Source organism: Agelaius phoeniceus, chromosome 15 (genome assembly GCF_051311805.1).
Source record: "Agelaius phoeniceus isolate bAgePho1 chromosome 15, bAgePho1.hap1, whole genome shotgun sequence".
Taxonomy (NCBI): Eukaryota; Metazoa; Chordata; class Aves; order Passeriformes; family Icteridae; genus Agelaius; species Agelaius phoeniceus.
Genome location: NC_135279.1, coordinates 14,710,730 through 14,727,162, shown reverse-complemented (window position 1 = coordinate 14,727,162; position 16,433 = coordinate 14,710,730). Strand labels below are relative to the sequence as shown.

General features: G+C 40.6%; 1 protein-coding gene across 3 annotated transcripts in view; it reads left to right on the top strand.

The window, feature by feature from the left end:
- SLIT3 (slit guidance ligand 3) overlaps nt 1–16,433 on the top strand; it is a 494,867-nt gene that overhangs the window by 17,249 nt on the left and 461,185 nt on the right. For all 3 annotated transcript variants that reach the window (XM_077186384.1, XM_054642751.2, XM_077186385.1), the window contains 2 exons: nt 5,277–5,348; nt 7,861–7,932. In XM_077186384.1, the coding sequence (XP_077042499.1) occupies nt 5,277–5,348; nt 7,861–7,932 (144 nt within the window). The remainder of the gene's footprint in view (nt 1–5,276; nt 5,349–7,860; nt 7,933–16,433) is intronic.

Here is a 16,433-nt window from a genome sequence, read left to right as displayed (position 1 = left end):
CACTTGGATTTTTGGCTCCTGTGTTTTCAGTGTTCATTTGCCATTTAAAATAAACCCTTTGGAATGTGGTACAGATTAATCCTAGCACAGGATGTGTGCTGTCACTTCAAAACAGGTGCTCTTGTGTTTCTTGGGAAATTATTTTTCTTCTGTTCTTCGTGAACATTTGGAAGTTGCATGAATTGTGTCCCAGGTGAGGTTTGTTTGGATGGGAATTCTAGATGGTGGGTTGGATCCTGACCTGTTTTTAGGGAGAACAAGAAAGGTTTTTATTAATTCCTAACTTTGTTCTGAGACACACAAATTTTATGCATTCCTTCTTGAAAAATACAAAAAAAATGAGGTGAAGAGAAATTCATCTTCCCTGTAGATGGTGTGTGGGGTGTTGGTTGAATCCAGATTCCTTTCAGAGTGTTGGGTTCTGGGCTGATTTGTTTGTCCCTACTTTGAACTGGTGCGTGGTAACCACTTTGAAAACGTAGCAGGAACAGAAACTCAGCTTTGTGTTTGAGGTTCTGTGACTAGAAATGAACATTTACCTTACTTAGGAAGCAGCTGGACAGGAAAGAATCCTAGTGCTGTTTAACTTGGGTAAGAGCTGGTTTTTGAAGTGTATGGCAGTTCATTTTTCCTTAAATACAGTTTCCCTACTGCCCTTATTGAATTCTTTATTGATGTAAATGAAGAAATATCTGAGGACTGCAATAAAGTCTGGTGCTCCTTCTCCTTAGATGGCAGGTTATTTTTGTTTTCCATGGGTTTTCATTTTGTCTAATATTGTCTTAGGTTAAAGACAAATAATATTAATTAGATAATAAATATTTTTCAAAATATTGCCCATCTAGGACTTGTGCTTGTCACTGAAATGCTAAATCAGCTACTGCCATGAAATTATTGGGCATCAAGGATCTTCAGTTTTATTGTTACGAATGTCACTATTTGCCAGATGGGCACCTGAGAAGTCTCTGAAATAGAGGCAAATTTATTCTTTTTGAGCAGTTATTGATAATAAATGGCTTTAACCAAGTGCAACAACTGTGTTCCTTCTAGAAAGGGAACTAAATTTAGGCAATTTCTTTTCTGACCAAAAGGTAACAGCATTGGGCCTGAAGTCTGGTAGTTTTTCAGATCAGAAAGAAATACTGTTGTATTTTTTTAAAGCACAGAATAGAGCCTTGTCTTAAAGCAAGCACAGCATTTGCAGAGAGAACATCAGAGTGAGTTTGTTTTGTGTGCCCGTGTATCAGAGGCTGCAGAACCAAACCATTGCAGAGCTGTAGGGAGAGAACTGGTTTGTGCTTTAGAAAGACTCAGCAATTTGGCTTCTCTGTGCCTGGGAAGCACAACTGGGCAACCAGAGCTCTGAAATGATTAAAGGACCCCAAACCCATGATCTTGAAGATGTTGAGGAATTAAGTCAGGGATTGACCTGGGTATGTTTAAGACTCACCACTACGATGAGAGCCCAAACTTTATTATCCAAATATCTTGGATATTATAATAGAGAGAGGGTTCAGATGGTAGCAGATTAACATCTGACTACAATAGGAACTTGCTGTAGTCTGGCAGTGTTGCTTTGGATTTCTCATCCTTGTATATAAAAGGATTTGAATGTTGTACAAGGTATTTTATCTCTACACACCTACAGAGTTACTGAGCTGAAGATTGTGCAAGACTTCAGCATCTGATTGCTGTTGTTATTGGCTCTTCTGTAAGAGCTGCTCTGCTCCTTGTGGGGTGATGGGGTGTCAGATCAGCCCTGACTCTGTGCACCAGGGACGGGAGGAGGCTCCAGGCTGTCCGGGATGAGCGGCTGCGACTGCCAAGGCTGGGGAGCCTGGAAGGCTGAGGCACAAAGTGTGAGGAGACAAGTGGATTTACTTCTGCAGGCAGCAACTTCGTCCAGTCCAAGGAAGAGGATGGGGGCTGAGGCAGCATCCGGATGTTTTGGAAGAGTTGAGTGGCTGAGCAGAGTAATTATCAACTGAAATTTAAGTAATGTAGCAGAGGAAATCTGTGCACTCCTGGGAATGCTAGTGCTTTAAGACTTTGAAAAGTCTGTCTTAAATTCACTGATTGTCTTTGGAGAAGAATGAAGGATGAAGCAATTCAGAGGAATTATTGCAATGAAGCAGGATTTGCTCCAGTTGCTCCAAGCATCCCTGTTTGTAATAAGTGTGTATGTTGTGTGACTCAGTCTTCAGCATCTACAAAATATGTGTTGAATTAAATTGTTATTAGAACATAGCAGGACATGTTTATGAGTAAAGCTCCCTTAATAGCTCATCTGAACTCACTTTCATGATGTCTTGTACCATTCTAGTCCAATTCATGTTTCTAGTCTCACTGAAATAATTCCTTCCACGTCTGTTTTCTTAAAGCTACCACTGTAGCTGCACTGTTCTTAGCATGCTTTATTCTACAAATTATGCTAAAATAAATTAATAAATTGACAAGGCAGACCTAATGTCAAGAGCTTTACCAAAGCTGGTATAGATGTCATTTCTGATTTCTTTTTAATGGAGTGATAATCAGCTTTGCTGGTAACACTCCAGAAGAGACCTGTATTCCTTAATCAAGTTTTTTTAGATGTTGTTAATTGATTAGACTATCTTATTTGAATGTGAAATAACCAAGAGTAGTAGCTGGTGCTGTGGGAGAGATGTGTTGAGTAGGATTCAAGATCTTCTTGGCCCCACATACGACACAAAATGCAGGAATTCTGCATAATAAGAATATTACGTAGAATTATTTCATCTGGCCATAGATAAGTGTTGAAGTGAAATATAAATAAATTTGCCTGCCTGGTATTATTTTCTTCATATCTTAGACCCAGATGATTTCTTTTCCAAGAAATCTGTTTGGTTCCAAGAGTCCTTTTGAACACTGATGTGTTTGAAAGCCAACCAAGATTACACGTTAAGGTTTAGCTCTTTGTAGTTGAAACCCACTAGCGAGCCCATAATCAGCTGCCAAACTTTATAAAGGAAACATAAAATATTATGTTGCCCACAAATACCAGCTGTAAACCACTAATGTCTGCATTAGTTCAGTAACTTCAGAGTCACAAAGTTTAATTGACTAATGGGGTAACCTGTGGCAATCTGCTGCTTTGCAGCAGTGTTAGACCTACTGTGAACAGGAGGAGGAAATTTTACATAGTTCATCACAGTTTCAGTCTGTTTTTCTTCAAATGGCAGATAAGCCTTGAGGCAGAGCATGCTGGAAAAAGCAAATGTTCAGAAGGTAAACACTGTTTTTTAAAACAGACAGAGGCTGCAGTTATGGTTTGAGCAGAGTGAACTTCATGAGGAATGTTTCTCTTAAGGTTAGGGCATGGTGCAAGTAATTGGAATAACAGAAATGGAAACCTTTCACTTAGACACTAAACTCTGTAAGTGATTAATAGGATGATTGATATTGTGTATACAGGATAGACTGTGCCAATCTGCAGGAGCAGAGGAAAAAGCGATCTCGAGATATGTGTGGATCAAGGAATGTTGAAATCTTTCAGAGCAGAGGGCTGCAGATTTCACCAGGGGGAGAATGCTGAGTGTTCCTGGGGAATTGTGCTGGTGTGTGGGACTGCTGTCTCAGGCTGGGTGTGGTGGGGAGGTTGCTGTGTGCATGGCAGGAGTGATGGTTCTGCCTGCATTGAGGCCAAGTAAAGCTGTGCTGGGATCAAGTCTTACCAAAATACACAAAAACAGGGCCATGGACACCGTGTTGCTCCATGTCCCTTGGCTGGCTCCTCTCTGCCTTGGGGGATTCCAAGCAGCTGAATGCTGTGTTTTGCTGGAGCTTCTCTGAGATAAAGGGAAAGCTTGTGATGGAATGCCATGAAAAGCAGATGGGGAACAACGTGCAACTCAAACACCAGCTATTTACGCACTGCTTACTCCAGACGTAATTCTTTCCAGCGATCCTTGCAATCAGCTCACTGGCACACCAGTGAGTAGTTAATGATGCACCAGGGTAGAAGAACTGAACTGAGAACAGAAGAGGAAATTAGGCTGGAAAATCTGAAAGATGCAGGCAGTGATTCCAAGGTATTCTTGGGGAAAAGCATGAGTCAATTGAGAGGATGAAGACAAATGCAAGAGAATGGCTGGTCCAGGCAGTGAAAGTGTCTGTACAGGCTTGGTGGTTTCTTTTCTTCAGTGAGCCTTTTAAAATACAGCTGACAAATTCAAGTAGGGGTACAGGCTGTCTTGATCATAGAGCTAAAACACAGGGACTTTTTCCCCCTCATTTCCTTATCTTTTTCCTTACTTTCCTGACAGGAGACTGTTGAATTATAGAAATGTCTCGTGCTAAGAGACATGAACTAAGGCCTATAGTTTGTGAAATCTGTTTATAATCCATTTTATGACTTAAGCATTTTATTAGTATTATTTTGATGTCTGTCAATAACCATTAGAAGTAGATTCCAATATTCTTCAACACTTATTTCTGTGCTCTAGTGCATTACATACTGCTCCAACCCAGTTAAGGTCTTGCTTGTGTCTTAGACTCATAGAAAGATTGATGTCAAATGTTCAAAAAAGTTATGCCAAACATATTATACATTTTGTGTCTACGTGCCATATTTTTGATGGCATGAAGACCAGAAAGGAAGACCAGCTGTTTGTCTTGTCCCTGTTGGATAGCACTAGGTCAGTGTGGGCAGGACTGAAACCCATGGAATATCTACAGCCAAGTAACAGGACATGCTCAACTGGCAGGACTTGAGGGGTTCTTGGCAAAGGCAGGTCTAGAGGAGAGAAAATGGCAAACCAGGTCTTGTGGCACCAGGGAGTGTCCCAGTCAGCTGGGTAGGAGCACACAAAGAGTCACTGAGCTAAGTTGTCCTCTTTTAGGCTCTGTGTGGCCAAAGTTTCTGCAGCAGGTTGGACTCACTTGGCTTTAGGATAATAATTTTGGGGCCCTGTGCACTTGTTTCAGCTGTTTTGTATTAATTGGGTCTTGGATATACACAGCTTCTTAAAGAATTATAGTCTCGGGGAAAGAAACATATACTGAGCACTGACACTAGAACTGAAAATGGGAGAAACCCATTTTTAGGGGAAATTTCATCTGCAAGAACAACTTAAAGGAGGAGGAGGCAGCAAAATGCATCGGGATTGAGAACTTGCTATTTGAGATTTTGATGCTTTTAGTGTTTGTTTGTACAGCCTGAGCAGATTTGGGTGCTCCGGTGCTGCAGATACTTTCTGCTGATGGGATTTTGGGTGTCAGGTATGGTATCTGAATGCTGCTTTCTTTTTCCTCTGCAGGGATCTAGAAAAAAATAACATCACAAGAATCACAAAGACAGACTTCACGGGGCTGAAGAATCTTCGTGTCTTGTGAGTACAACACAAAACTTGTCTGGTTTTTGTGAGACTATTTTAGGGTGCTGGTACTTAGAATTCCTGAATTCCAGGGATCAGATTCCAGTAATTTTGGTACATTATTCAGTTGTTGGTATTCTTTTAAACCAGGCAACCTGAACAGTTTGTCATGTGAAATAGTAAATTTTAGTTCTATACTAAAGTGACTGTAGTTGCTTTTGAGTTGCTTACTAGCTTTGAATAAGTCATGTGCTAAAGATTTTGGTCTGCTTTGCAATCACTCATGCAGAAATCTCTTCTATTGAGACACTGGCAAATGGGACTTTCAGATTTTGGCCACTGTGAGGTACAGCCCCATTAACAGCATTTTGCATAGTACTAAGCAGAAGCTGATCAAGAATAGCTGTAGAACTTGAACACAACAAGACTGGTGAGGTTTTTTGGTCTAGTATACAGTCATGAATACAAAGATTTCAGCTTGTGCTGTCTCATGAGCTCAGTATCTGTCAAGAGCTAACCATACCTGTAGATAGGTCTTGAACATCAGGCTGCAGACTTTGTCATTCCTGGATTCTCTAAATGAACCTCAAACAGCACTACTGAGTTAATGATGAAATTTTTTCCTCTGAGTATCTTCTAAAACAAAACCCTAAAGCTGGAACTAAAGAACTGTTAGAGTTCTTTAGTAATAATTAAAGTAATATTTAAGTCCTGCTGAGGGAAAGGTGAGTCTTTGCTCCTGCTACCTTAACACTTATGAACAAATTGTCAAATACTAAGGAAACACCTCATATCTGTGGGAAGACTTTTTGTTCTTGTGGTGTTTCTCTCATCTCTAGCAGAGGAATTGTTTAGATTTCCTTGGCTCCCATCCCAGCTGTCAATACCATTTTGAGAGTCTATTAAAATACATGTTCTGTACTATATTAATGACAGTAGTTGTTTCAGTTTGGTTGGGTTTTCATAGTGTCAGACACTGCTTAATGCTGCTGCAGTCTTTTATGCCTTCAGGAATAACCAAAATGTACAATTGCAATCTTTAGAGCTTTTTTGGTGCCTTTGTCCTGTGCTCATTCCAGATCTATGTAATTCATTTGCTCAGGCTTTGAGTAGTGTGGTGTCTGCCACAGAAGTCACTGGAATAAAGCATCCTTCAGATTTTCCTTAACTTTTCTTTGGTTTCTCTTATGATCTCTTCATAATTCTGGCACTAAACCCCTATTTTTCCTTTTTTTTCCTCCCTGCACTGTTTGCTGGGGGGTACAGTGGGAATACAGAAATCTGCAGCCTGTCCCAATGTTCCTAGAAAGGTACCATAATTCTGTTTGCACACATCAGAATAAGGACTAGGAGCCAAGTCACCTGGAAACTCACAGCCCTGTACAGCAGAAAAAAACCCCTCCAGTCTCAAGCAAACACCACACACTCAAAATGGATGGAAAGGAGAAAACCTTCTCCTTTCATCCCCTCCAGCTTCATCCTTTCCCCTTTTCCTCATGCAGTTTTCCTCCCTGTCCTTTAAGCAGCACGACTCTGTTGTTCACATGCTGGAGTTTTGTAGTTTTATGTTTTCATCTCCTTGGTGTTACCTGTGCCATCCTCTCTTGCTGTCTGTGCCCTCAGCTCCTGTCCAGTCCAAAGCTCTGAGCATCCTCAGGGGACTGAATTGAACAGGAAGGAATTGTGGTTTTCCCTGGGCCCAGACTGTTCAGAGGTGTTTACACAGAATGTTCAGAGGTGTTCAGTGCTCTCACAGAAGCAGGGAGGGACAAGGTCACCTCAGATGGGACTGTTGCAATCTCTCCTCCTTGGCTTCCACTCCACCTGTCAAGAGCATTTCTGCTGTGGCAGAAATTTTGGCATTTCTGAATGGCAGCCATCCCCTGCACACTGCAAATCAGAGAGAAATCAATCTCCTTTGCTTGTCACTTGTCCCAGTGTTGGTGTCAGGTGGAGAGAAAAGCAGGATCAGCCCCAGTGGAAGGCTGGACCTGTCCCAGGTGGTTTTGCACAGTTTTTGCACAGTGGGGCTGTAGGGTTGGGTCACAGCTGCTGTTCCTGAGGGTGGAACCCCTTGGGAGCACTTCCAGAGGATTTGCTCCAGAGCAAGCCTGAAATCAGTGCAGGGCAGAGTCTGGACAAAAACCCACATTGCCATGGAGTGGGTTCCTGTTGTGGGCTGTGGAAATCAGTTATCCCCATTATGGCACACAAATATCCCAGAAAGATGAGGAATGTCCCAGGGATGTAAGCACCAGCTTCCAGACCAGCACCTTTCTGAGCAAAATGTGGTTACAGAGGTTTAGGAACAAAAGTATTTACCAAATGTGGAGGTCAGGAGGAAAATTTGGAATCAATTTCCTGTTAGTGACCAAGAGAAACAGTGCTCCTCTGCCCTGATTATTTTAATAATCTGCAATTAAAACTGGTATTGATACTTGGGTGAAAAGCATTTTGATAATGTTTGAAGAGAAGTGGGGATGCTTTTCTGTTTTGTTAAAATTAACTGGTATTTCTGGAATTGCAGACACTTGGAAGAAAATCAGATCAGTGTGATAGAACGTGGAGCTTTTCAGGACCTGAAACAACTTGAAAGGCTGTAAGTATCTGTATTTATCCCTATGGAAAAGCTGCACATTTCTACCTCACTCTTAATGGTCATCCATAATATATAATGATAATAAAATTAACTTTCTTTAAGAGAGAGATGAGTACCACCCTAAATTAAAATATACTCTTAAAGACAGCTGAATTTACATTACATGATAGCTAATACTTGAAATTAAATGTAGAGTGACTGCCAAGAAAATAGAACTGGAAATGAAATAACATTACCAGAAGGACATTATCTGGGCAAATCTTAAAATTGATATGTGGGAGAAGGATTTTTTTTAACAATAATCTAATATTATTGTATATTTTTGTATTTTATGAATGTCTATGCTGATGGAAATTTAAATTTTCTCCTTTGAGAAGCACAGTATTTCTAAAACTGCCTTTGTATTTAGTTTTCTGATTTGCTTCCGTTCCTCTGAAGTAAGATAATGCCAGTGATAGCAGTGGATTCCAGGGTAGCAAGGAAGACTTAGTGGAGGATGGATTGTAGATTTCCTCTGCTTTTGATAGCAATTAAGTTAATTTCTTTTCTTTTTTTGGAGAAGGCAAGTATAAGCTGTCTCTTAATCTGGAATTAGTTTATAGGAAACTCCTGGCCCTGCAGGAGTATAAATTTAAATATTAAAAAGGACAAAGTGAATTCTGCACACAATTTCTGCTCTTAGCTGGGTGTGCTCCTTTTCATCATCATTAATTCTATCTGTTTATGGTGGGAGCAGAACAAAATCTCTGTAAAACTGAAATACCTTGGAGAATTATTCTTTGTTAGAGGTAGGTGACCAGAACAATATCACAAGCTGGTTTGGAATGCAGGCTTTTTATGCTTGATTAGTAACTGTTATCTGCCAGGCATTTCTTGTAGGACTTGCTATTTTCCCATTGATATTTTCTAAAGCAGCTTTCAAGAGTTAAGTGCCCACCAGCAATTATTCAAGAGAAGTCTGGAGTATTGAGCTAATGCTGTGCTAAAGCTGTTTCAGATGATCTCAGGATTAGGCTTGCATTGGAGTTGTTTAATGAGTGTGCTGAACATTTAAAATTAATTTACCCAGTACTTTTGTCATGAATCAGAAAGCTCCATCTATGGCAATAAGGGAGATGAGTTTTAAATTCTAACAGATTTCCACCTATATTCAATTAGAAAGTACTTTCAGGTGCAGAGTTATGCCATGGCTGATTTATTTCAGGAAAAAAAAAACCAAAACCCTAGCCTAATTTTCTAAAATTAAACATAGCCTAACAATGTAGTTTTTTCACATTATATATCATCGTGAAGAGTCAGTATCCTCACCACCAAGTTCTAGTTTTGAGCTCATTTTATATACATGTGTATACATACATAAATCTTTCTCATACCTATATTTAGATAAAGACTCCTGTAGTTTTCTCATACCTATCTTTAGATAAAGGTTCAGGTGGTTAAATTTTGAAAGAGTTTTGAAAAGCTTCCAGGAGAAAGGCTGGCCATTGGTGGCCAGAAACAAAACTCAAGTGTCATCTGTGTGTTTCTGCAGAGCCTGCTCTGCCAGCAAATAAGAACAATATACATTGTGAAAGCAGAAGGCAGGAAATATGATACCTTTAATAGTGTCTCTTTAAGTCTGTGATGTTTGAAAGTCTCAGCTCTTGACTTGGCCTGTTCACCATACTGCATCTCTGCTTCTCTTTTAGGATTGCCTGTCATTAAAATATTTCCTAAATTAATGTAGTATGAAAGGGAGGTCTGGAAAGTTGCAAATTTTTGGTGTTTTAGCTTAAATCATTTTTAGGGCAAAACTATAAATCTGGGTTTTTGCTATGAGTAGGCTTTGGAGAATGGACTGTGGAAAGTTTGGCGTAACTCACAAAGGCTAAATTGCAACATTTTAGGTAATATTAAAGCTATTTTATTAAGTATTGTCAAACATTGCAAAATGTTAATGAAGAAAGTATGTTGGTTGCATTTAAAAAAAACCTGGCTTCTTTCCATTTAATTTCTTTCAAATAACAAATAAAAATCACTTACATTGCTTCGATTTTTGGAATAATGTTCTTTTTTGATCTATTGAAGTGGATGCAAAAGTAATCATTAACTTATTTTTAAACCAAGCAGCTGTACTGGGTCAAACTTTAAAGAACAGGAGTAATTTCTATTCCTGGCAAAATACCACATATGAAGGTTTTCATTCAAAGTAACAAGGGAAGTATGTTCCACTCCTCTCCTCATGGTAGGCTTCCAAAGGGCTTAGGCTCAGGTGAATATTGGAGCTCATTTTACTTTCATTTGCTTGGACATTGAAGCACTTCCATCCTTATTATCTGAGCAAATCATGAACTTTTGTTTGACATGTCCTGTAAAGTAAACTTTAAATAAAATGTCTTTAGAGCTGGTACCCACTGCTCTCAAATATGCCATGGGGGTGGCCCTCCTGTTATTTGGATTTACTCTGATTTTTCTTTTTGGTGGGACATTAATGCTTAAAATGCAAATAAAGGAGGATATGGTCAGAATTGAATATTAGTTCAATAAAATTTGGCCATATCAGTTGAAGAAAGAGCATCATGCAAGGTATCTTTGAGTGACAGCAGAAAGCTGAGAAATGAATCATTGTGGAAGTGGAAGGTAGAAACCACTTCTTTTTTTGGCATGTTTGTACTCAGCACTTGGGAAATGAAGGACTCTAACCCAAAATTCAGTGTAAGTTCTGCTGAATGCTAAGATCCAGAATCCTGAGAAAGACCAGTGGTAGTCACCACAGTGGAAAAGCCAAAATGTTTCCAGTGCTTTTATTGCAGCAAGGTTGTAGAGCTTTATTCCAGAACATAAAGATTAGTGGTGAGGTAGCTGACCCCTATTTTGGATTTTAGCATTTCACTTTTATGCTTTGCTATTAACACAGTGTAGGATTTTAAGATAAACGATGATGAAATTTCACGTGCCAGGAGGATCAAGAGGCGAATTGGTGGGCCTGAAAGATGAACTGCCATTTCTTCCAGAGCCAGATGTATGTCACACATTTCTGTGAAAAATGAGGCAGGATATAAGACACCAACAGATCCTGACTTTTCCACGGCCAACTGCCAGAAATTGTCACGTAGCTCTGTAATCTTCAAAAGAATGGACTTTGGCTGATGGCTGCTTCTTTCTACTCAAATTAGTGTCTTTAGCAAGCATAAAAGATCTCAACATCTGAAAACACTAAAACTGTGTTTTTGTTGTTTAGGGGAGGGGGGAAAAATGTATAAGCACGGCCAAATCAAATCTTCTCAAAGTTGGGGAAAATAATTAGCTCTAAGAAAATAGCAAAAAAGCTAGCATCCAGATTTTAACCCTGGTATGGTTTTGGTTTGGTGTGTGTGAAGATACAGGTCAAAATGGAAATTAGGTTTGAGTTTTAACTGCAGTGATGCTACTGTGCATTGAGTCTTGGTAAGCAGTTTCCCAAATGCTTGATTGGGGTATTAAAGTATATTTATTTGGCACAGTGTACTGTAAAATTGCTATTAGTGACCAAAGATGCTAAGGAAAAGAATGAATTGTTATGTGGTGCTTCACAATCTGGATTTCATAAATTGAGATCGGACACGCTTTAAATAAATCATGTAATACAAAAAGCATCTTCCACAATTACCATGCTGAGTGGAGAGATTGGTAGGTGCTTCAGAGTAGCTGGGGAAGAAATAAAAGCTTTGGGCAGCTCTTTGCTGCTGTAAACAAAGGCAATCCTTGGCAGCATGGAGCAGACCCTGGTGTTTACACAAGGCTGAGCAGTTTGGGTGTTCCTGCTGGAGCTGCATGCACCACACATTTCAGAGGCCACAAGGAGCTGTGAACATGTCACACAGGTCAAATGTAACCTTTCAGAAGAAAATTCTTTCTTGTTTTCAATCCCCATTTTGCTGTGGTATGGTGGGGAACACATCCCATTGGAAATCTGTGCTCATAAATTGCTGATCTGGAAATGGAGGAGAGCAAAGGCGCCCTAAAGGGGATTTAGAGCTGTGACTGGGTGTTTAATTGGTTCTGTCAATTGTGTGTTTCCCTCTTGCTGCTCCAGCTACCCCAGTGGGTTGGTTTGGTACCAGGTGTGCTGCCAGCCTGCCCAGGGGCTGCTGCAGGTGTCTCTGCTCACTGGAGTGAGGGATTTCATGGATTTCATGGATTTCTCTGCTTTCCCCCCAAAGACAGCAGCATCCCAAGGAACTGGGTGTGGGATGTGTCATAACCTGAGCTGCACTTTCCTACTGCTGCAGGAGCTGCCTTCATGGGGGAAAAACAGCCCTGAGGTGCCTGATCCCAGGTCACAGGCTGGGGGTCAGTGGTGCCATCTCTTGTAAATGGGGGAGAACTGTTTCCATCAGAGACCACTTGGAAACTGAGCCACTCCTTGTGGGAGCTGGCAAAGAATAAACCCTGAAATTCAGGTTGTGGCACCTGGAGGTGTGTCCTGGTCCCCTGGTTAGAAGGGCAGATTAGCACTTAGCTCTTGTGCTGCCTGCAGCTGTGAGCTAAGCACTATAAAATTCTTTATTGCATTGGTTGATGCCTGCAAATTTAAGTAATATTTATTGATATTGGTTAATATTTAATTAATTTTGTTCAGAACTTTCCCCCCACATCCTCTGAGAAATTACTCCAGTCATAAAAAAAAAAAGAGTCCTGTAACCAATATCTGACACAGCAATCTCTCTTACCTTGCATTCCCAAGCAAATTTAGCATTGCTTTTCAAATGAGTGTGACTGTTTACATTGTGAGAAGTCCAACATGAGGAGCCAGAATGTTTTGGGTGGGAGTATCTGACAGGGTGCTACTGGGTTTATTCCTGGATGCTGGTGGGACAGTCATGGAGCACTTGGTGCTGCAGAATTTTTACAGTATTATTTGAGTCCATTCCCTTCATTTTTACTCCTAAGTCTGGGGTTTGTTCAGGGCTTCCATTTCAGACATCAGCTCTGAAAAATACATGGTAAATTAATGAGTTTCTTTGGGGAGACGAATTGTTTTAACTTGCATGGGTAGAGTCTTTGTTCAAGAATTGTGTGAATTTGGAGTGTGGCTCTGCAGTTTCCAGGGGCTGTAATGCACTTTTTACTGCTTAAGGCTGAGCCATGTCATCATCACTACTTCATCTGCTGTTTTCTGCCCCTGGTAGCAATAGAGTAGCAGCAGCACCCTCATGGAGCAGCTTCCCATGTTCACAAGTTCCTTCCCCATGTTATTATTGCCCAGAGTTGCCCAGTTTGGTCCTGCTCTGGGGGGAGGCTGGGGGTGCCTGATCCCCTGGGTCCCCTCTCAGTTGTACCCTGGGGATGTTCACTCACCCTTCCTGCAGAGTGCCCAAATCAGGCTGCTCAAAGGAAGGCACCAACCCCAGGCAGCTGAGACACCACCTGGGAAAGGCTGGCAGGGAGGTAGAGGAGGGTGATCCATGCTTGCCCTGCACAGTGGCACTGCTGGAAATGGGAAATGGGGTGTGGGGCTGGCTGGGCTGGAAGTCAGCCCCAGAGATGGAGATTTGCTGATTTTCACCTGTTGCAAGAAACTGAACTGCCTCTCTTCCCCAAATCTAACTCTGCCCCTGCTGAACCAGCTGACCACCTCTTAAATCTCAGGGATGTGTTGCCCTTTCCCTGGAGAGGCCCGAGGTGCTTTGGCAATCCCAAATCAAATTTTAAAATAAGTCATGTTTTATCATGCCTGGAGCAGAGGAATTTTATGGTTTCCCAGCTGCCCTTCACCCCTGCAGGAGCTCACACTGGATATCTGACTGTAGAGGAAGTCACCAGTAAGGAATTCCTGTTTCTTACAAGACTTGCTTAACAAAACCCAGGCAAAATCAGCAGCTTCCCTGAGGAATGTGAGTTACAACAAGAAGATAAAACAAATACAAATTTTATTCATGATATGATGGAAACTGCTATGCAAGATGCAGATGGTGGATTGCAGAGCTGTGTGGTTGATATTTTACCTTTAGAATCACTCAGGACAAAACCAGGAGTAAGGACAGAGGAGCTGTTGTGGATCTGTATGGGGGAAGAAGGATAAAATAGTAAAATAGATCTTGGCAGATGGAAGGTGAGCAGTGCACTTCAGCCAGCCACAGGGGAGGAATGCAGGTATTGCATCCAGTCTCACCTTTGTTAATTCTTGGAAGGAAGAAGGAAGTTAATTAAATGGGTATTGCTTTTAATTCAGCATTATGTGCTGCTCCTGGCTCAAACAGCCAAAATAAATGTTCCCAGTGTATGGCCCACATGCTTCCCTTATCTGCCAATACTGTGCACTGGCTGCTCTGGAAGATTTCACTGAGATGGATTTTTCTTACACTCTTTAAGTGCCAGTAATTGAGAGAAATGTCAGTCCATTGTGTGAGTGATGTGTCAGATATGGTCAGGAATGATGATTCTCTTTTGTTTAAAGGAGCTCTCTTTTTGCTGTTCCCACACTTCAGAGATGCAATCAATATAAAACTCTGGGGCAGGAGGGGAATTTGCAGCTATTAGTACAAAAAGTCATTTTTTCTGCAAGGGAATGTTGCAAGATGTCTGGTACATACATTTCCATATAGAGTCAAGATTCTCACAATAGTGCAGGATGGGAGAAAATACTTGAGTAAGGCCTAGTTCATCCCAGTTCATATGGGGAATCAAGTATTCTATCATTTATATTAGTTTTTCAGAAGAAAGTGGTCCCTTATTTTGGCTGTAGTACAGTGGTAGTGACCAGGAATAATAAATAATTTTTTATATACTGTGAGCAGTAAGCACAGATCCCAAAATGAAGCACACTTAAAGCTTTAAGACTGTCTTAACATTTTTATAGTCTGAAATTCGTGAATTTCCATTTGAATTTTGTTGATTTCATATCCAGCCACCAGTTTTGTCAGGAATTATACCTAGCAACTCTGAATTTTCTTCAAAAGATCTACCACAGGGCTGAGGTAACCAGAACCTTGAAACTAGAGAATTGATGTTATTTTTTTAGAAAAAACAAATAAAAAATTGATTTTTAATTTTTTTTACTTAAACTCCAATCATATGAATTCTGTTCAAACTGAATACTGTGTAATATAAATGTGCAGCAGAATAACCAAGTTCATTCTCTGTTCTACATTCACACAGAGACACTTCTGTAATGTCCATGCCTCAGTATCTCAAGATTAATTAGTGTTTACTTTCTCCTGCCAATAGGGGCTTGCAGGTAGAACTTGTTTATTTTTTGGGAGACACAGTGGTTCAAGTGTAAGTATAGATCACTCATGGAGTAAAACTGTGGTGAAACAAAACAAAAAAAAAGCTTGAAATGATTTCTGGAAGCAAAACCTGGGTCATTTTCAGATGCCCCCAGTCTGTGTTTTGCTTGTACAGAAACCACTGTGCTGTTCAGTGTCTTAATAAAGCTGGCTGTAGTTTATTCTGAGTACTCCAATAGTTTTAAACCACAATGTGAAAAGGTCAGCTGATTTTTAGAAGCGTCCCTGGGAACAACATTACTTACAGAAGTGTAAGGAAAAGCTGAAACATGAAAAAAAAATATATCTGGGGCTTTTTTTGGAGGCAGACTTGGTGATTCTGTGGGTGCTGGGTACTTGGAAAAGAGCAATGCTCAGCTGTGTGGTGTGCCCTGAGCAGGGTGGCACCTCAAATGAGAGGCATCTGTGGCTTGGATATTGATGTTGGGTTTTTTTTTTCTTATATTAAAGCTCATAACTTTAGTTTTTATTGAAATTAATCAAGCATTACTGCAAGCATTGAAATATCTGTCTTTTTGAAATGCCAGTACTTTCTGCACAGGAGAGCTGGTGTGGTGTGAATACAGGTTATGTGCTTGAAAATATTTTCTATCTCTTACCATCCAGTAAGAAAAACCTAAAAATTGCCTTTTCCTTTTCCTATGACATTGTTGAAATTATGGCAAGCTGTCAATTTGCCAAAAGAATTCTGCATTTGCTGCACTTGGAGTTTCAGGACAGAAAAAGAAAGTGCAGATGAACTGAGGAAATCAATCCCCCAGTCAGCCTGGCAAAACTTGCTCCAGGTATGTCAGCTGTGTGATGATGTGGGTTCCTGCACCCCAGACACTTCTATTGCAATTGTGCTCGATGTGAAGGGCACAGATATTCTGAAATAGTCAAAATTTCATCCTCCTCATCCCACTATTGATGAATGCCTTGCAAGGGGTAGGGCTGGTCCACACAATCTGGAGGTAAAATGGAAAGAACAGGTGAAGAAGGCACCAGAGAACCTGGATGAGCTGATGCTTTGTGCACTACCTGCAGCTTTGGGTTTCTGCTGGACCATCTTTATTTAGCAAAACAAAAAAACCCCAAAACCAACCAACCAAAAAACCACACCAAAATAACACCAAAAAAAAAGTTCAGCCTGTGTTAGTTATAAATTAGTTCCAAGATGAATCCCTGCCACTCTTTCTTGTCCATGGGTTTTGTCCAAGAACCCCATTCCAGTGTTTATTGCCAGGGGACTCTTGTGAAATAAATTTTAAA